Source organism: Xiphias gladius, chromosome 11 (assembly GCF_016859285.1).
Source record: "Xiphias gladius isolate SHS-SW01 ecotype Sanya breed wild chromosome 11, ASM1685928v1, whole genome shotgun sequence".
In the NCBI taxonomy this organism is placed as follows: domain Eukaryota; kingdom Metazoa; phylum Chordata; class Actinopteri; order Istiophoriformes; family Xiphiidae; genus Xiphias; species Xiphias gladius.
In genome coordinates, this window is record NC_053410.1 from 20,111,896 (window position 1) to 20,133,083 (window position 21,188).

Genomic DNA, 21,188 nt, shown 5'->3' on the forward strand with positions numbered 1-21,188 from the left:
AATGACTAATTATAGTTTGAGCACTTAACGTATGCATCCATTCAGGAAGGAAAAGCACTGTTTACTGACTTTACTATTCAAGTATGCATGACTTGTCCGGTTGTGCATGCCAGATAAAATGATGGGAGGTGTCTAGTAGTATGCAGATTGGACAGGCGGGACACAGGGCTGGGGGAGGGCGCTTGAAGCAAATATTCCCCTGGGACGTTAACTTATGTTTGAGGGTCATACTAAAGTCACTAGTGGTCTTATCTGTGGGTATTCCCTCTGTTGCTTGTAGTCATGCTATAAAGAGAGAAAGTGATGGTGCGGAAGACCGTTTGGGTTGTTGTTTGACTTTGAGTTTCTCTTCCCGTCTGAGCCCCATCTGCTTAGGCAATCACACTCCCAGGTGCAGAGAGAAAGGGCGGGTGGGGGGCTCAGAGGAAAATCCAGCTGACTGAGACTCAGAAATTGGGAGAAAATAGGGAACCTGGGAATGGACAAAACACAAGGAAGGTGATTTCAGTAGGAGAAATGGTAACAGTTTGGCATTGGTAAATCTGGACAGAAAAACTCTGGAATTCTTTTTTAAACGTGACATTCATTTTCTCCCCTGACGGCACATAATGATTTTCCAACGGTGATAAGCATCCCTGGCCCTGCCATCCACATCTAGCCAAGTGACAGTCAGATAAACAGGGGAGCTATGGTAATTGGAGGAAGTGGAGGGAGAAAAAAAGCTGCTAAGTGGAATGAGATGAAATTGAATGTGATGGTCTAGTTACCCTCTTGGCAACGCCCAGGCACATTCTCCCCTTAGAGCTGATGTTTTTTCCTCACTCTGCAACACCCCACTGAGCCTACAGGGGAAAGTGTGTGTTTTTATTTAACTGTGTAAGTGTGGAGCTCTGAGTTGTGTTATGCAGACAGCGGGTCAGTCAGTGCTGTCGGGGATGCGGGGCGTCTCTGGGAGTGTTAAGAATTGTTCAGCTCTGGCTCTTTTGCAGTCACGCTTCCAAGTATATCAGCCAGTCCAAGGCCCTGAAGTCAAACTACTGAGGACATGGTTAGAAAATCTCACCCTGACTGAACGCCAACTGTTCTCTGGTTGTAGGCGCTCCGTATTGGACCTCGTCAGCAAAGATGGAGAAGAAGCTGCATGCGGTGCCAGCTGCCAACACAGTCAAGTTCCGCTGTGCTGCAGGAGGCAACCCCCGGCCCAAGCTGCGCTGGCTTAAAAACAGCAGGCCTTTCCGCCAAGAGGACCGCATGGGAGGGTATAAGGTAGGATAAACAGTAATACATCACACCTTTTATTACAAATGTCGACTCGCTGGCTCCTCTTGCTTTTCGCTGCTTTCTGTTCTGTATTACCCCTGGCCATTTTGTGAATATATTTACAAGGGACGTCAAGTCTCCTACTGCCAATCATTCTCTGGCTGTCCTTTCACCCCGTTTCCACCCTTCACTGGAGAGACGGGAGGAGAGTAGACAGAGGAAACGAGGGCAGGGTTTCTGGTGTGAAATTGGAATTGCTCATCCGTGCGCCTGCTCTCACCAGGATACTTTGCAGAGCCTCTCACTGTAACTCGAAATGGTTCTTTACCCCCAACAATTAGAAACCTAAGCTCAGGATTTAAAGGTTAAATGCCCTCAGACAGTAACGTATAGAGAAAGTAGGTAGTGTCAGGGTTGAAATGAGTTGAGAATGCTGAGGTAACTCAATCAGGGAGAACAGGTTCCACTGGCTTTGCTTGGAGACTAGTATGTGATTCTGTTGTTATGAAATGTGATTTACAAAGACTATTGCTGAGCTGGTTAAAGTTTAAACTGAAGGAGCTTGATATGCTGTGCAGCTCGTAACTCTCTTTTTACACATTCTACATCAACTAAACCACACTGACTTAAAACTCAAACTATAAATAAACTCCAGTACATTCCCTAATCCAGAATAAAGAATAAAGATTTTAGTGGTCATCACTTTAATTCCATGTCAGTAGTCAACAGAAATGAGTATGACTTTTTATGGATAGTGCTGTGGTTCTAGCAGAAAAGCTTTGTTTCACCTACGAAATCTCTCACCCAAATCCCATTTTGGGAAATAAATGGTCCGAGTTGAATTATGTGTGATGAAAATACCTGATTCAGTATGTCATGGGAAAGTAAAGCTAGTGTAGTTATGTTTTATTTCCTCTTTGTATAAAAAAGCCTCAAAACAGCTACAAGTAATCTGAATGTGAAGAATTCCTCTCGTGTGACGGAGTGTGTTTGGATTGCAGTTTAGTTATTTTGCCTAAATTCCTCTCCTTGTCTCTCAAAACAAGCAGCATTTACTGTATATGCTAGAGCTGTAATGATAGAGTGGAATAACAGTTTAAACAGACAGTTGTGAAATCAATTTATGAAAGAACCCAGTGATGCTGAACGAGTCTGAGGCTCCTGGTTAATGCCTGATGGTTTATGAGGAAACACATCCCTCTGCCAGGAAAGTTTAGGAGCAGATTATGTTGATGTAGCTGCTAATGTCGCTTCCATTTGCCTTTCAGCAGGCGCAAAAAAACAGCCCTGACGTGACGGAAATGATACAGTCAGGTTGTCTGATATACCGTGGGCAGCTCATTTCTCTTTTTTTGTCAACAAATGTTGGACAAAAGCTGTACCTGAGCCCAGCCCTGTGGCATAATCTCTCCATTGTCAGAAATAGGCCTGTACAAGCAGTAGCTACAGTCTCCCTTCAGTCTGTAGACGGAAACACTGTTGTTAGCCACACACCTGTGGATTCCATACACAGGGGAAACTGTTTTTACAAATGATGATGAATAACTGTGTGTTTGAAACTGCTTAGACTAGACAGGTGGGGTTTACTACATAAGATAACAGCGACTTACAGAAGAAGTAGACAGTTACAGGCAAGTATGCGGGGCTGTACTGGGTGTATTTTCAGTTTATTTTTACCTTTGTAAAAATTTTACAGAACAATCAAAACAACTGAAAACTAACAATATAAAAAAAATTGGGATATTGATGAAAAAAATATGAAGGAAATATTCTGACATTGCAGAGTCATTCTGCTGGAATCAGGCTGTCATCAGGCTCATTATTGTTTTCCAGCACACTACATCAGCTGTCGTCTTTCACTCTTCCAAACAAATCCCCTGCATGTCGTTTTTCTATCATGTCTCTCCCTTAGTGTTGGCTCTATGTGTCTGTTAATTCCTCTGTTAAGTCCTTTAGACTGCAATTTCTCTGTATTTATTGGTGTGTGTCCATCGGGAATGTGTGTGTGTTTCTCACAACAAGAACCCCCTGCCTCTCGTACCCAGGTGCGTAGCCAGCACTGGACCCTGATCATGGAGAGTGTGGTGCCGTCGGACAAGGGCAACTACACCTGTCTGGTGGAGAACGAGTTTGGATCCATCAACCACACCTACACCTTGGACGTAGTGGGTCAGTACCATGCACAACAACACAGACTGAGAGTACACCTGTGGGGCCATTAAAGGAGGAGTTGGGGATGGAGGGAGAAGGAGGTGGAGGAAGGGGAGGCCAGCTGAAAGAGTTATCACAATGAGAAAAGTGTGTGTGTGTGTGTGTGTTGGGGGGGGGGTGCTGTTTGATTGCCCAGGTGCACACTGGATGCAGGTGCAGGTCAAGGACAGCTGCCAAGTGTGTGGAGGCTAAATATGCACGTGTCAACAGTTTTGATGCTGTTTTCATTCATTTTAATAATAAAATGTCATTTTTATTAAATCCTACTTTTGTAATGGTGTTATGTGTTTATGATATTCACTCATAGTGTGTATATGAGGTTGACTTTGGTCAAATAATGAGAAATAGATTAAGAAATAAGAAATATTTTCTTAGAAAATTGCTAACAGTGGAGTCTGTGGAATATCCTGAGCAACAGGGACACTGTGTCTGGATATAAAAACACATTGTTGTTCAGCTTCTCAAATGCAATTTTCCATGATGTGAGCACCACAACCGTGGCTAATAAAACAGAAATGATCTGCATGGCTTAATAGCACAAGGGGTAAGCGGAAAAATGTTTTTTTTTTTTGTGTGTGTATGTGTGTGTGATTTGGTTAAACTGACCCTTTAAGGTCGGTTCAGGTATGAAACCAGTAGAGGATGATCATTTAGTGTGACTCTCTGACGACAGAGTGCTGACCTCAGCACTATCACACTGAGTTCAGATCATACTCAGTCAACCTCTCACTTTGACCTTTGGAGCGCAGAAAGCAAAGAGTGTTTTTCTGCTCGGTTTGCAGAATCGATAGACAGCGGGGACTACAAGGGGAGTGGGATAAAGATAGTAGATCAATGTGCGCATGTGTGTTTTTTTTGTTTTTTTGCCCTTAACTCAATATTGATTCTCCTTTGGCCTCACTCGCACCACTATACAAGTAATCAGTACACATCCAAGTTTATCTGACACAGATATTCTTCTAAAGGATAGCCAATAATCCAAAGACAACCAAAGACAGACATGCAGCTGCAGCAGTTTCACAGAACATGTAGGGGCCACTGGTCACTCCATGCGTCAGTAGACTGTGTCTGTATGTAGAATTATTCTCTGACTGTCACCATTGTCCTGAGCAGAACTACTCTAATTACACACTTCTGTTTTGATTAGTGTCTCCATGGTAATGAGGAGTATTATTTTCATTTTATCAGATGGAGATTGAATACCTGAGGGTTTTTGCTCAAAGAGCATAAAGGCACATGCACACAAACACATGAGGGTCCACACACACACAAACACACACAGACACACACACACACACACACACACACGTTCCCCAACACAGGCCCCCTTCTCTGCTCCCCTCTGGAGCTAGCTAAAGCTCTCCTTCAGAGTGCATATTTCTGTTTTTGTTCTGTTTTATTGCAGAGCAGTAAACCCCCTCTGTGTCTGGCTCCACAGCCACTGCGCTCTGCAACTTCTTGCTTCATTTTCTTCCATTATAGTGGGTTGGACAGAGGCATGAGAGAGGAGGACAGAGAAAAGGAGGGGAAACAGAGACAGAAAAGGCTGTTCTTATCAGTTTTTTTTGCCCAAATGACCTGCAGGATCAGCCATTAAAACCAAGAGGAGCCAGCCTTTTCTGGTTCCAACTGGCCTCTGGAAAAAGGACCACAGTTGGACATCCACGAGCAGACACACATGACAAGTAGACACAAATGAGGAATCAAAACAGACGTCGGTTCTTTCAGTCAGAACGGTGGCAGCCAGTGGCTTTGCAGCACTTTGTCAGTAGCCCCACGCCATCCTGTACCATGCAGCGCCCTTCCTGTGCCTCTACCACTCCCTGAACCTTAGGGCCCTATGTGCCTAGCTGCCAGGTTACCCAGAGTTCACCAGTCTTGCATGGGACACCATGGAATGTCCCTTGTCTGTCTCCTTATGCTTCTTTCTGCCTCTGTGTCACCACCACTCCCATCAAATTACTCCACTAATGACTTAATTGATAAATGAATTCAGTTTTGAAACGGGTTACAACATATTGGTCACAGCGAAACCCAAAAGAGCATCGCAGGGTCTGCTCATTCATTCAGTTTGATACATGAAAACCACATCCAGGAACTGCTGGCTTTTTCTGTCACTATTCCTTCATTTCCTTTTGCAGACGGAGAGGACAACATGGCTAAGTTTTTCATATCCCGATTTTACTGTTTCTTTTTGCATCTTCCTTCATGTTTTTCCCTCCTTAAGCATAGCTTTTTGGTGTGAGGTCGTTGGGTCATAAAATAACTTCTATGCACTTGCTATTGCCCACACACACTCACACACACACACACACACACACACACACACACACACACACACACACACACACACACACACACACACACACACACGCACACAAATAATCAATAAGTTGACGGCTTTTTTCATTTTGTCTGTTTTAGTAAATGTATATCATGCCAGACTGTATTCTGTTTAGTACGTTTTACAAAGAGAGCACCTGATAACAGAGTGTTAGATTTAAGTTGATCACCCCTTTCTGTTCCTCAAAGATTGAGAGGGTGAGAAGGCCTGTGAAAGATGGAGGAGAAGAGAAAAAAGGGGAGAAAGAAAGAGAGACAATAAACAAGGCAAGCCCTAGGAATGTGCCGGAAGGAGGGGGGAGATGGGGGGGGGGATCATCTGATCTGACTGATTTCAGAAAGATGGAGGAGGAAGACAGGCAGGCAGACAAATGGATGAAGTCTCTGCCTCCTAGTTTCTGCACTCTCCATCTGTTCATTCCTTTTCTTCCCTTCACTCACCCTCCTAATTCTTTCTCCCTTTTTTAGTCCTTCTTTAGTCCTCCTTCCCTCCCAGCCTCACACACACACACACAACACACCTCTGACCCCCCCCCCCACACCTTATACACACACACACACACACATACCCGAACACGCACGCACAAATGAATTCACTGCACCTACCTTAAGGCTTTGTTTTGGAAAGGCACTGCAGTGCCCAAGGCTGAGTGATGTCATTTTGTGTGTGTATGCGCGTGTGTGTGTGTGTGTGTGTGTGTGTGTGCGTGTGGTGGCAGCAGCGGGTGGTTGTGTGGTGTGGGGGTTGGTGGGCTCCTCAGTGTGGTTGTGAAGGCCGGGTAGTGTTTTGAAAGGGGGCATTGTTCAACAGGTCTCGCTCTGTTTGGATTCGCAGGCCAAATGTTTGCTTGTATAAGAATGCAGATAGATGGAGATGTGGGGTGCTGTTAAGTTGTTTCACTTTCCAGGACTGGCACATAGTTTAGCTAAACCTCCTTACTCATATACAATATATACACCCCACTTTGTGGAAGTCATCCTCCACCTCCTCCAGTTCTTTATCTTTTAGTGATAAATGACTTCACCTCTTTGTTTTGTGTGAAGCCTTTAAATGCTTCAGAGATAAGAGAGAGGCAGCGCAGTCATGATTTTACCTGTCAGAGTTGCTGGGAAACATTCACTGTCACAGTGCGTGAAGTTCTGCTTTTGCAAAGATAAACTCTCACATGGTTTGCACATCATTAAAAATTTCAAATTTGACTTTATGATTCTTAAAGGGAAATAGCAAGTTTTTGAAACGCTTTCCTGTTGGACAACATGTACGCTAAGTGATAATAAATTACTTGTGTGGATGCCTCCTAAAATCTCGTATTGTACTTTGAGTTTTAACACAAGCATTTCTCTTACCCTCGACAGAGCGGTCCCCTCACCGGCCTATTCTCCAGGCTGGTCTCCCGGCCAACACCACTGTGCATGTCGGAGAGGATGCGCGCTTCGTCTGCAAGGTCTACAGCGATGCCCAACCTCATATCCAGTGGCTGAAACACATCACTCAGAACGGCAGTCGCTACGGCCCCGATGGACACCCCTACGTCCGAGTGCTAAAGGTATAATCCTGCACTTCCTCTTTTAGGGTTTATCCTCTCGATTAGAAGCAAATCCTTCCCTCTTTTTGTCTTGGTGTTTTGCCAGAGGTTGCAGGTGTTTCGGAGGAATGTCAAAGCTCATATGAGGAACTAATAATTGTATTTCCTCCCTTATGAACTCGTAGGTCTTTTCCATGCTGGCTGTTGGTGGTGATTCCTCCTGTAGATTCATATACAGTAGCTGAAGTCATGATGTTTGCATGTCTGTCTGATTAATTCTACTTATTTGTCTGATTTTCCATGTTCAGTGAGTATGTGTATGTGTGGATTGCAGCGCTCAGGCATTAACAGCTCAGACGTGGAGATGCTCACCCTCACCAATGTGACGGAGGACGATGCTGGAGAGTATATCTGTAAGGTCTCCAATTATATAGGCGAGGCCAGCCAGTCGGGCTGGCTGACTGTCATCCCAGGTAACCCTTGAGACCTGACCTCATCTACCCCCCTTCCCTCCTGGTATGGTTTCCTGGGCTTCGTCCCTGACCTGCTGTGCTGTGGTGGTCCTGCTGGTGGTCTCTTGGTGGTCCTGGGGCTCACAGACCTTCTCTTCCCCTAATGTTAGACGTTTGTTTTTCAGCTGCTCCCTCCACCGCTGAGACTGGTGCAGCCATGGAAGCACTGGTCGGACCTGCATACCTACACACTGAGATTGTCACAGCTAGCATCTCACTTTGCTGTCTCTTAGATTGTTTCATATCACTTTCTGTCTTGCAAGCTGTGTCAAGATGGTGTATGGTGTTGCAGTGCAGTGCTCTCCATGCTCTCTGTGTTTGTCTGTGCATGTGTCCAGTCCAATGTGTGGATTAGACTGCTCTCTCTTAGCAGGTTCTGTTGGTGACGGGAATTTTTGGGGGTTTTAGTTTTGGTGTATTGGCTCCATTTTCCTATGTTTTGGTGGCATACTTGGCTCTATCTGTGTCTTTGTTTATGAAGCCTCCTCCTCCTCACCCATGGAAACTCCCAACATCCTTTCCTCTAGATGGGACGTCCACGAAGGACACATCCAGCTCCTCTATTTCGCTCCTGGTGTTGTGGGTCTCATTTTTTTCTCTTTTTCTCTCTGTGTCCTCCCTCATCTTTCTCTGTGACTTGTCCTCCACATTTCTGCTTTCCGTCCCCCCCTCCACTCTTATCTTCGACCCTCTCTTTCTTCTTTTCCTCCTCCTCCTCTTCCTCTTCCTCCTCTTCTTCTCTCCCAGACTGCAGGTGTTAACACCACAGATAAGGAGATAGAAGTTCTCTACTTGCCCAATGTAACATTTGAAGATTCTGGGGAGTATACGTGCTTGGCGGGTAATTCTATTGGGATCTCCTATCACACTGCTTGGTTGACGGTGCTTCCAGGTATATACACTTGTATACTGTCCTCTCATTTCCTTTTTCTTTTCTCATTTTTGTCTAAAACGGTTAGAGTATGTCATATTAATGACCTCTATGGAAGACTAATCCTCCCACAGACACACTGCTCAAATGTCTGATTGCTGTGATGAACCAGCATGGTCAACATCCAAGACAATGTAACGTAAGAGCAGGGAGCATGTATTCTATAATATTATCTGGATTGGCGAGCTTTTAAAAGCTCTAAGCAGATAACGGGGTAGTTTGCTGACGACTTATTATAACTCTGAGACGGAAGTAGAGCTCCCAGAGCAGCTTGAGTGTCTCCAGACTCTAGAAGCAGGGGAGGGTTTGTCTCCTGCCTTCTCTTTTCTTTCTGTTACATCTCTCTCCTGCTCCCTAGGGAAAGTCTTTCACTGCCACACTTCGGTTCTGCATGTAAAAGAAATCTGTTTTTTTTTTTTTCACATGTATTTCACTTATGCCTCAAAATTTTCTCCATCCCTTTCCTGGCTCTGATAATTGCCTACTTTTAATATCCTTATTTCTTCTTGAAATAAAGATCGAAAGGTGAAGCTCAACACTTGCTTCAAGTTGGCTCGACTTTCTCAATTATCAGGGCCAAACCTCCCCGCTTCTGAATGACTCATGCATGTGAATGTTTGTCCATTTGTGTGTGTTGTCATTTATCAACTCGTTTTATCCTATTTTTGAACATGGCTGTATGTCTGGTCTATAATTACGCATACCAAAGTATAAAATATATGAAACTCAGTGTAAGTGTCTTCACAAGTTCACTCCAGGCTAAATAGACAAGTGTTTCTGCACGAGTTCCAGCCAAAAGTAGGGTGGGCATTAAATGAGATCGATGAGCGTAGATGACTGTCTGCAGCCCTCAACAGACAACTGGTATCAAACATTCCTTAATGTGGTAATGAGATTATAGTTTTGTTTTGCCTGTAAACAATATAGCATAATGGCACAGGCAAGCCATTTTCCTCTGGGAGTAATATGTAATATTTATTTCTCTTGATGTGCTCTATGTGCACTGATGGCGCCATTTAGGCTGTGGCTTCTGTGTGTTTGTGTGTGCTATGGTTATGGACCAGCAGATACGAGGCAGACAGGAGAAAGGTTCCTAAACGTAACTTCAGCTCCAGCTGTCTGACGGGCTGCTCGGTAGGCCGTGCTGCACAAGAGCCTTTTTTGTGGTCTGGAGGGCCATGCATTATGGAACAGTCCATGTATATAGCACACACACACACACACAGACACACACAAACTCATTTCCTCAACAGGAAGTTCAGGCCGTATACAACCACGAAGGACACCGCTCTCCCTTGTTTGCGATCTGAAGTGAAGCGCATATTGTTCTGTCATCCGTGGGTGTGTGTTTGTGTTTTTGCTCGCGTGTCTCCAACATTAGCACAGAATGCAGACATATGCACGCTTGGTTGTACTGGCTGAGCAAAAATTTAAAATCTGTTTAGACTATTAAGCCCTGTACAGGCTCGTTGGATCTTAAAAAAAAAAAAAAAAAAAGTACTGGTACCCTGGGAGGAAGAGAGAGCGGAGGATGCTCTCTCTCATTTCTGTTTAGTTTGCCAGCCAATTGTGATTACATTTACGCATGAGTCATCTCTAGAGCATCTGTCTCTGTGTGTGCCTCTCTGATACCCATGTGTATCTGTTCATATGAAGAATCTGCCTGTGTGTCAGTCATACATGTGTGTGAGAGTGATCAGTGAGATTCTTCCTCTAGCTTTCCTTGCCTGACCGCCGTCTCACTTCCCCCCCTTTATTTTCCTCAGCCCTGGAGAAATCCCCTGGGCCCTTTTCCCCAGACTACGTGGAGATTGCAATATACTGCGCGGGTGTCTTCCTCATCGCCTGCATGGTGGGCATCGTGGTGGTGTGTCGCATGAGGAACACTGCAAAGAAACCGGACTTTGGGGGCCAACCAGCGGTCCACAAACTGAGCAAGCAGATCCCTCTGCGCCGCCAGGTAACAGAAAGTAGATAAAGAGTTCTAAAGGCATCTAACACCCCTAGAGGAGAAAAACACACACTGCACTGGAAACATGCTGCAGAAATACAATGACAGATGGCAAACTCCATCATTTCCATACGTAAAGGGGGATTGCAGGAGGGTAATGCTGAAAAATATAAAAGTTGCATGGTTGATTCGTTTTTAAAAATATTTATTACTTGGATTGTATATACAAAAACACACCATAGTATATACTGTGGTGGTATTTTCAACAATCTCCCTCCAGCCTCATTCAGAAGGCATGCATTTCTGAGCAAGTTAGCACTGCTGCCTGAAATTGCAGCCAGAGCCTTTTTTACTCTGTGTGAGCCATGCTTTTCCCTCAACGCTCCAAAAGGTACAAAAAGTGTTGGATTACATACCGCGGAGAGACTGATTCCTGTGTCAAGGTAAGGTTAGGGTGGAGAGAGGTGAGGTGAGCCTCGGTGACAGAGGCGAGGCTGAGCGATTAACACACATTCGTCAGAATTTGTGTTGTTGCTCACTTCTATATGATAACTGAAATTTAATCTCTGGTCTTGAGACAGACTACAGTAATGTTGAAGCATTAGCCATTGAAATTAAGGATGTATGCATATTAATTTGCTATACTTACAGACAATGCTTTTAATTTCAAAAGTACCACAGTAAATCAAACATACACACATGCACTCAGACTCCTCTAGCGATGTCTTGGAGCTTTATCTGACCTATGAACCCAGACTGCGGTGATCAGCCAATGTCTTTCTCCCTGTAGGTGTCGGCAGACTCGAGCTCTTCCATGAACTCCAGTACGCCGCTGGTACGCATCACCACACGTCGGAGCTCAGCGCATGATGAGCCAATCCCTGAGTATGACCTTCCTGAGGATCCACGCTGGGAGTTTGCCCGAGACAGGTGAGTGCCGTCTTCATTGGTGTCATGGACTTGTAATTTATTTTACAGTGAAACTGTGGCAAAATAACAAAGAGACGAGAATGAAGAAATTAAGATTTAATGATTCTGCTGGTTTCAGTGACTCATGAAGATTGATGTTTTGCATTGAAAAAAATAATTATGACCTAGTCCTGATTGCAAGTCTTACCATTATACAAAATGCAAAATACATAATTACTTAAATCTGGTTCAGCTCCTGCTTAAAGCACAAAAAAGCCTTTAAAATGCTGATCTGCTACACAGTCCCACTTTCATCTGAAAGGGGTATTCAAAATAAAGCACTTAGGTTTTAAGGCCTTCATACAGTACCTGTTTGACAGTATGCATGAAAACATTCAGTTCTGCACCCTTGGCCCTTGTCCTCAAGACCACTACAACTATCTTTGGCTTTAAGGGTGCATTTCAGTAGTTGATCTGATTGTATCTCAGCTGCTAAATGATCATATAACTATTGTTATAGATGAAGAGTGCCATTAACACTGATAAACAGCAGGCAATAATGACTAACTGGTGAATAAGGGTTGTGGTGGCTGAGATAAAGGCTGCTTATTCATCTATTGTGCTATGGTAAAATGACCTGAACTTGGCACCCTGCCCACTGCCTCATCATCACAACTGCTGCTACATCACACTCTTACTCACACATAGTCACACACACATGCTTCTGATGGCAAGGAATGAAGCTGTGCTAATTAGTGGTTAGCACTCGCAACTTTAATCTGCATGTTTGGGCTAGGAGTGTTTGCTCAGTTTCATACCCGAGGAATTAGCACGGCTGAGGTTTCGGTTAGTCACAGTTGCAATGGCCAGTGATAAGCTTAAGGGGGGATTTAATAGGACAACAAAGGTTAGAATAGTTTAATATCCAGTTGAGGAATCTGGTTTTGAAGGAAAATGGAAAATCCAATAGCGTAAACGTGGAAGCCTGTCTTTTGTTAAAATGGTTGTAAAAAGATCTCAGATCATTAATTTTACCATCACCCATTAGTGAAAATTATGTAGTCCTGGTCTCTGTGTGCAACAGAATAGCATTCTGGTGAAAAGTTTTGATTTTAAGTAATGCACTAACTGAATGGGATTATTTGTGTAGGGTGAGTACATCTCTGTGTGTCTTTCTGTTGGAGTCTTTATTCCTTGTCTGTCACTCCAGTGCCTGAAGGATCATGTTGGGATTGCAGAACACTGAGGAATGCTAACGTTTGCAGTTTGCATGGAGGAAAAATAACATTGATTATGTGTGGCTGGATGGACAGAATGGTTGCCATTGAGCATGGCGAGTGTGTGTGGACAGATAGGGGATTGTGTTACCATGGCCGGGCGCCGGCCTCGGGCCCTAGGCTTTGCGGTGCGCAGTGTGATTGTTTACATAGCCAGGATACTGGGCCTTAAGGGTGGGACCGACACTTGTCAGTCAAATGAAAAAGCACCAGGGTACACGAGTTGAAGGGTCAGATAGGAGCTGTGGCTCTGATGGATAGTTGTGAAAGAACATGTGTGTGAGTATAATTTTGTCACTATATCAAACAGAGTAATATAGTTTGGACATAAAGTTTAACACACCAGCTGTTGTGACATGGTTTACAATAAAATAGTACTTAAATTTCCATCTGGTATTGTAGTCAGACCCACCTGTATGGCAACACAAAGCCAGCATTCCATCCATCACAGGCTAATGTGTCGGGGCTACGCTAAGCCCTGTGTAATGACTTGTAGAGAGCGTATATTGGAACATGCCAAGGCAGGGTAAACAGTTTAGAAATCAGTGCTTCTCCTTGGCTTTATCAGGTGATTATCGTTGCCATGTCTGCCTTCCTACCTACTGCCCTGGCACAGGCTGCAGTCACCGCGCCAATAAAGCACTCACACAGACAATCTGGTTGAAACAGAGTGAGCGATCTAGTAAAAAATAAAAGACGGTGGGGTTAAGAAACTGGCTTGATGCCTGGTTTTATTACCTCTGTCAATCTCACGCTCTGTCTAACTTGTTTATTCCTGCACAGGGTCGATGAGTTTTAGTTTGTGTTTCCGCAGCTAATCAGCTTCCTGTCTGTTTTTTTCTTGTTTCCCTCTTTGTGCTGCTGCCCGGTGGCTGCAGGTTGACCCTGGGCAAGCCCCTAGGTGAAGGCTGCTTTGGCCAAGTTGTAATGGCAGAGGCCCTGGGCATCGATAAGGACAAACCAAAGGAAGCTGTAACTGTCGCCGTCAAGATGCTGAAAGGTAAGTGCACAATCACAGTGATTTTGTAATGGTAAACATCTGGCTTGTGCTTAAAATCAGACCACTGGGATAAGATGTACACTACTTCTTTACGTCCTGTGGGCAACCTGAGTACATTTTATAGGTGATTTATGCTCCAGTGAGGGTTGAGCAAACGGCAAGGCGGAGCCTGGGGCTGCCATTATTATTCGTTATTGGTGTCTGCTGAGTGACGGCTATGGGGAGGCGAGTTGGGTAGGTAAGGGTTAGGGGCGGTCACATACCTGACCCCAGAGCAGCAGCTGGCTGGAGCTCAGTCAGCACCCACACAAAGAGGCAAGTCACACTAGCGGCACTGGAGTGATTAATGAAAGCAGCAGAAGGGGTCGCAGGGTTGGTTTGGGATGGGGGGGTGGGTTAGATCAGGTACAGCAGCAGGCTATCGGACCTACCTTGACAATGGAAATCTGCCTCTTTAGAATGACTCCAGGTAGGGTAATGGTGGATAGGAATGCAGGCAATGCCATTCTTACTGTCGGGATGCCTCTACTGGCTCAATCAGCCACATCAAAAAGGGGCCTGTGCAGCAGATAATGAATCCAGATTGAGCATCTTTAATTCCTCCTCCACCCTCCGCCTGGCACTGAAAGGATGTTCTGTAGTCAGTGCGAGGAGCTTCCCTCGCTGCCGTAACTTTAGTCCACATTGTCTGTCAGCTGCACATAATCAGAACCAGCTACAAAACAAGGTGTTGTCTGGCAGGCCGGCCCCTGAGTCTGAGTCAAAGGATTACAGGAAAGACAAGGCTGGTGTGTTTGTTTTGATGCGTTTTTCCTGACAACTTTCAACTCAACTTCTGTTCTTAGATGACGCCACTGAGAAAGACCTGTCTGACCTGGTGTCAGAGATGGAAATGATGAAGATGATCGGCAAACATAAGAACATCATTAATCTTTTGGGAGCCTGTACACAGGATGGTGAGTAGAACAGGACATAACATCAAAGAGTACCACCTTAAGAAGGCAATCAGAAAACACCAATGTTTTTTGCAAGTAATACACTTAGAGGATTTTATTGTTTGTAGATATAGTATTCAGTGTTGTGTTGTTGTTTTTTTTAAGTTCCTGCTTGATCTGCCTTGTTAAGTCTGTGTATAAGTGTCATTATTGTATTAAAGGTTTCTGAATGCTTGAAACAAATTTATAAAATGTGTCATCAGACCACATCAGAGAGGTAGTGTTGGCCATGTTGCTCTTCCTTTTTGGAGGTAGCTAGAAGCCATTTGTATTTCATAAGGAGAGGGTGGATTCTAATTAGATGTGAAGAGTGGATAAAGCTGAGCACTCGAAGGAAGTTTTTTTCTCAGAACTATTAATGAAGTCATGATTGTATGACGACTGAAAATAAATAATTTGGAGTCCACTTAGAATTATGCCCCTTTTTAATCAAAGCACAGCTGTTCAATGCCTGATGAAAATGAAACAAGCAACAGATTTAAAGTCTTGATATTCAAACGAGAGGTGCTTCTTCTTTATGTATTCCATTAAAAATTCACCCTGAATTCTGTTCAGTGCCACTTTCTCTCAAAGGGAATCATTTATGACCAAGTTTGAGAAGGTAATGTGTCGTTTCTCTGCTGCAGGCCCCCTCTATGTGATAGTGGAGTACGCCTCCAAAGGCAACCTTAGAGAGTACCTCCGAGCCCGCCGACCGCCCGGCATGGAATACTCCTACGACATCGCCCGTGTCTCAGACGAACAGCTCACTTTCAAAGATCTGGTCTCCTGCACTTACCAGGTGGCACGGGGCATGGAGTACCTAGCATCACAGAAGGTGAGAGGAGGACGCACGCAAATGCACACAATGTCCTATCCTCGCATCAGTTCCCCCCTGCCGGCTGCCCAGACAGATCTCCGTGTCAGTACATAGAGTGGTTGATGTGCTGTATCCAGGAAGGTTTTTATTTAGGAAGCTTGCTTGTGCGTCACTGTGGGAATATTGTCTCCTAAAAACACTACTTTGACCCCCTGCCCAATCCCCACATTGTCTCTCATTCCACAACAAAAGCCCCTCTGTGTAGACAAATTGTGAAGTTTTCACAATGGGGATACAGCCATGTTGGCCAAACACAGCCTCACGCTCCCTCTCACTGTTGGAATGTGACAGAGCGTACTGTCTCACACGCACACCCACACATGTACATGCTTGCTCATGCACACTGATGCACTGACTCCGACCATATATGTGGCAAAGTATGTGAAGAATCTTTACTTATCCAGACATGCTCATGTTGGTGCAGTCATTGTGGCGTCATGTTATTCAGTCAAGTGCTACCTCTGTGCAGGAGATTTCTGGATGATTACATGCAGCACAAACATTATAACAGCATTCCAAATTAAGTATACACCTGTTGCAGAGTTGCTTTATCTATGGGACGAGGTAACTGTCTTATTCTTCCTTTCCCCTCACTTTTTCCACTCTGTGACCTCCCCTCTTTTGTCTCCTCCCCCCTTATTTCTCACTCTCTCCATCCTAGTGTATACACAGAGACCTGGCTGCCAGGAACGTCCTGGTCACAGAGAGCAACGTCATGAAGATCGCTGACTTTGGCCTGGCCAGGGACGTCCATAACATCGACTACTATAAAAAGACAACCAATGTGAGTCCCCCACCTGCACGCCGCGCTTTGAGGGAGGGGAGTGTCTTTGAGAGTTGCAATGTGACATTAGTCCACCCGTCTCTCTCTTTTCTTTAAATCCCTCCCTTCCCTCATCTTTCTATTTCACTCTTTCCCTCGGCTGGTGTCTTGGCAGAAGCTGCGGGTTCCCAGGCAGCCTATGAATGTTGTGCTTCTGGAGACTGTGCCTTGTTTATCCCTCAGTCTCTTGTTCCTTTGGTTCCACAGACACTTATACAATTAGCCAGAAAGAGAGACAGAGTGGGAGAGGGGAGTGGCTTCAACATAATTGACATCTCCATAGTGTCTTTCTTTCCCACCGCAGAGCAGCATTGCCTGCACATCCTCATTTAGCATGCATGGTTGCCTTTTGATTGCATGCAAAATCATGCTGAGAACTGGCTAACAACAACAACAACAATATGTGATGTAGATGGTAATGATGATTAGGACAATGACAACAACGACAATGATGATCACTTACGTTAAACATATCTAGACAGAGCTATCATTGTAGTGCCACATTTTTTCTTCCTGTTTATTCTTTCTTCAGTCTGATAAGAACGGAATGATTTAAAATGATCTTATTATCTTTATATTACTCTTGTACCTACATTTTTTACGTATTATTTGTTCAGCTTCTTGCCCAATAGTATTTGCAGCAGCTGTAAAATCTATTTTTAAAAGGACTTGTAAAATATGTAAGGACTTATTTAATAATTCTGATTGTGTGATGAGATTATTCTTGCCATTAGGCTACCACACAGATATTGATCAAGATCGCCTTGTCAGCTGTGCTTAGCTTCCCAGCCACTGTTTTAATAGCACGTAGAGATAAACTCTCCCCCTTATCCGCGGACCTGTTTATCAGCTCTATTGCTTTAGCAATGTTAATGTTCCTCTGGGAAATCCTCCTCCCAGACAGTCGCTTGTAGTGCCTAGTGCCGTATTCTCCAGGCTTTCCAGAAGCAATGAGATCTCCCAGCAGTGCATTAAATCAAACATGCTGATCAGGCCAGAAATTAAGGTGTTCGGGGATGGTTTGTGCATAGATTTTGTTTGACCTTTGACCTGTGTGTATCTTCAGGGTCGTCTCCCGGTAAAATGGATGGCCCCGGAGGCGCTGTTCGACCGGGTCTACACACACCAGAGTGATGTGTAAGTATATAGCGAACAGCTTCTGTGTCCCACAACCACAAAAACATGATACAAAATCTATTTTCACACATCTGTAATGCAAGTAAACCTTCTCATCTTGTGAAAAACATAGTAAAACATTCTCTGCTATTTTTGAGATTTAATGTGGAACCCAGTTGGTTTCCTGTGGCCTGCGGTCAGATTCAGAGGGTTGTTTTTCAGGAGTACAGGAAAAGGGAGTGGGTGAGGTGTTTTGGTGCAGTGCTGGTAAGTGTTAGGTGGGGGATGACTGGCTATAGGGGGCCAGCACTGGCCAGTCTGTGGCAAAAGTGAGGATTTCACGCTAGACTTGTAGTCAATGCCGTGTTACTAATCTGACCGGCTTCAAAGGGCCCTGGAAGGAGCCCGGAGCCCACCAGCACCTCCTCCCCCACCGCCTCATCTCTCGCTCCTCCGGCTTGGCTCGGAAGTCTCCCCTCCTTTTGGGCCTCCACACATGTCTGAACGCAACAATACAGCAGCCCTCCAGTCCAGGCCTCATCCTCCCTCCACCCACCCCCTTTAACCCCCTGCCATCTCGTCTTCACTCTCCTCTCCTCATTCAGCAACACTTTGAACATGTGGCCCATCGTTTTGGAGCTGTTCCATGATCAAAATAATCTTCCCCCTCCTTCCTTTCATCCCATCATTCTTATTTTCATTCATCTGGTATGTGAATTGCTGACCCGTCTCTGTCTCTCTCTTTTTAAGTTCCAGAGTACTCATTCTAAAAACAGAACAAAGGGAGAGCGTCCCTCTCTTTTTAGTGTTTGAGTCTCATGCGTTCTGACAGCGTTGTTTGAAGTTTCTGCTCCAGACACTGGCGGCAGAAAGTGTATGTGGCAATTAGATAAATGCCTTGCATGCTGACCCCTGGGAAAGGAGATTGTGTGTGTGTTTGTGTGTCTGTGTGTCTATGAGTCATACACCAGTAGCACACTAAACATAATGCTCATCCAGTTAAGCACTTGGATAGAGAATCTCTCTACTGTCCATGTTTGTGTATATGTGTTTGTGCACATAAATAATATTTGTATGTACACAAGATGCCCTTCATGTTCCATAGCACAGCACCAATCAATAAACTGGGGGAGTGCCTGGGGCTGAATGGGGGGTGTAGGTTACTGTAGTCCTTTCTATCAGCTCACTGCTAATTATGTTTCATCACTCACTTTTAGTAATTGGCTTTTTCACACGGCATATGAAGGGAAAAGGCAGATGAGGAGAGGTGGTGGGGAGGTGAAGGGTGGTGGGCTTACACTCAAACAGCACCAGAAGCGCAGGCGATCCATACATGACATCAGATTAAATGAATACATGAATTCCAATGAAACTCGGCCCTTGATGTTTAGACAAATGGGCCCAGGGGACTCTGCTCTGGCTGGTGTAGGTAAGAATAAAGAGTTTCAGCTTAAGCCCAGAGAGCTGTATCATGGCCAGGCTTGGTGGAGGCAGTGTAGGGGATCTGATCCCCCCTCACCAAGAAAAACAAATATATTCCTTCAGCTCTAACTCCTATATCACTTTTTAGAGTCTTGAATCTTCATGTTTTGATCAGATCCACTGATGTATGTACACCCTAACTGCTTGAGATATCAATTTAATGAGGAATGAATGAATCGAGAATATGAAACTACATAAATACACTCCTATAAGGTTAAATGCTTGGCCTTTTAAAGTGACCCGGAGCATGTTGGTGTGTGTGTTTATTTGGTCACTCACGGTTGGTTGCAGGTTGACACGAACCTGGACAATCCAAAGGGGTTGACAAGCACTGAGAGACGGTTACAAAGTAGCACAAAAAGGAGAGATGAGTGTGTCAACAGCTGGACAGATACAACGCAGTGATAGTGGAGAGACCAAACCTGGGGCCAGTTGTGTAAACAGATGGTGGAACTGATAAACGCCCAACCTGCTTGTCCGTGCCTACCTGCCTGGTTGGATCATAACACATTAAGGTGGCCTGTGGCTGCCTTAATGTTTACGTGCACATTCATGTTTGTAAGCGTGGATCTCTAATATAAACATGCAGCATGACAGTTATAGAAATCAGCAGCATGGAATCATTGATATTTAACTACAGGATACTGTGTTTAGGAAGTACTTGATAGTTAATATTCAATGGCTGTCGCTGGACCTCTCCCTCCTCTTTTCTCTGCTGTGGGTGGTCTACTATTTGTTTTGGTGTGGTGTGACTGGACAATGCCAGCCTGTGTGACCAGCCAGCCGGGCACAAAAGCCATCATTGAGATGAGGGCCAGAGTGGCACTGGGAGCGGGTTTGCGCCACAAGCCACCGGACGGCAGAAAGAGGGCATTGACACTACTGCTGTCACACTATTGAAGTTGTTTCTAAACTTTGGATAAGTGACTGTATGTAAATTATCTGTACATTAAAGGAAAGTGACACTCACTGAGCCTAATCTTATTTAGATTACGCTTTACAGACAAATCCTGCTGGTTCAGAGTGATTCTTGTATATCATGACTGGATTATTAATGTCTATATGTCCATTTCTGTCTTACCAGGTGGTCATTTGGGGTGCTGATGTGGGAGATCTTCACCCTAGGAGGCTCACCCTACCCTGGCATTCCTGTTGAAGAGCTCTTCAAGTTGCTCAAAGAGGGCCATCGCATGGACAAGCCTGGCAACTGCACCAACGAGCTGTAAGCTTTGCTCTTTTCTGCCAAACTGGCATCTTGCCTAACCAAGCTGATACTCAAATACAAACTTACACTTAGAATGAGACTCAGCGCCCAGTCTCAATCAGATCCGTGACTCCGGGGCTGTGTGTCCACTCTTGTCAGGCTCTGCACAGCTGTGACTGGCTACTATCAGTGTCCTCATTCACAAGTCTTCTGCAGTCAGCGGACAATGGCACAGTTCCGCCATGGTGCCACACTGAGAGGGCTGATGGAGAACAAAGTAGAGAGCAGTAGAGGCATGTTTGTAATCAGCAGCAGCCCATCAAAATGTAAGAAAATTAGATAGTTTTAGAGAACGCCTGCTGTTTCGATTTATTCTATAAAATTGAGACACCTGACTCCAGAAGCATACATCATTTCCGCTAGATAAGGAGTGGCACAGCTTGAGTTTGGACAAACTGAATAATGGCTACATCAGTGAATTACTCTGTTCTCTCTCCCTACACTCTCCTCCTTTGTGTAAACTGATTCTAATTATCTTTCTCTCAGGTACATGATGATGAAAGACTGCTGGCATGCCATCTCATCCCAGAGACCCACCTTCAAGCAGCTAGTAGAGGATCTGGATCGCATCCTCACCCTCAGCACCAATGAGGTGAGTGCAGCTTCCTCACACAGATTTTTATTCCATAAAGTTCCTGGATTCAGGGTATTCAGAAACCATGCTACACAAACCCTACAATTCCCTGGCAAAGTCCAGTATTTCATAATAATATGATCGAATAATCTGAT

At 44.7% G+C, this 21,188-nt stretch overlaps 1 protein-coding gene across 6 annotated transcripts in view; it reads left to right on the forward strand.

Annotated features, from left to right (window-relative positions):
• fgfr2 (fibroblast growth factor receptor 2) overlaps positions 1 to 21,188 on the forward strand; it is a 38,718-nt gene that overhangs the window by 14,196 nt on the left and 3,334 nt on the right. For 2 of the 6 annotated variants that reach the window (XM_040138876.1, XM_040138877.1), the window contains exons 5-17: positions 1,097 to 1,266; positions 3,306 to 3,429; positions 7,171 to 7,361; positions 8,600 to 8,744; positions 10,550 to 10,749; positions 11,525 to 11,664; positions 13,799 to 13,920; positions 14,766 to 14,876; positions 15,542 to 15,732; positions 16,436 to 16,558; positions 17,664 to 17,734; positions 20,280 to 20,417; positions 20,946 to 21,051. In XM_040138876.1, coding sequence (XP_039994810.1) covers positions 1,097 to 1,266; positions 3,306 to 3,429; positions 7,171 to 7,361; positions 8,600 to 8,744; positions 10,550 to 10,749; positions 11,525 to 11,664; positions 13,799 to 13,920; positions 14,766 to 14,876; positions 15,542 to 15,732; positions 16,436 to 16,558; positions 17,664 to 17,734; positions 20,280 to 20,417; positions 20,946 to 21,051 — 1,832 coding nt within the window. Of the gene's footprint in view, positions 1 to 1,096; positions 1,267 to 3,305; positions 3,430 to 7,170; positions 7,362 to 7,674; positions 7,814 to 8,599; positions 8,745 to 10,549; positions 10,750 to 11,524; positions 11,665 to 13,798; positions 13,921 to 14,765; positions 14,877 to 15,541; positions 15,733 to 16,435; positions 16,559 to 17,663; positions 17,735 to 20,279; positions 20,418 to 20,558; positions 20,726 to 20,945; positions 21,052 to 21,188 lie in introns of those variants that run through there. The other 4 variants (XM_040138881.1, XM_040138879.1, XM_040138880.1 and 1 more) reach the window with 4 other exon arrangements.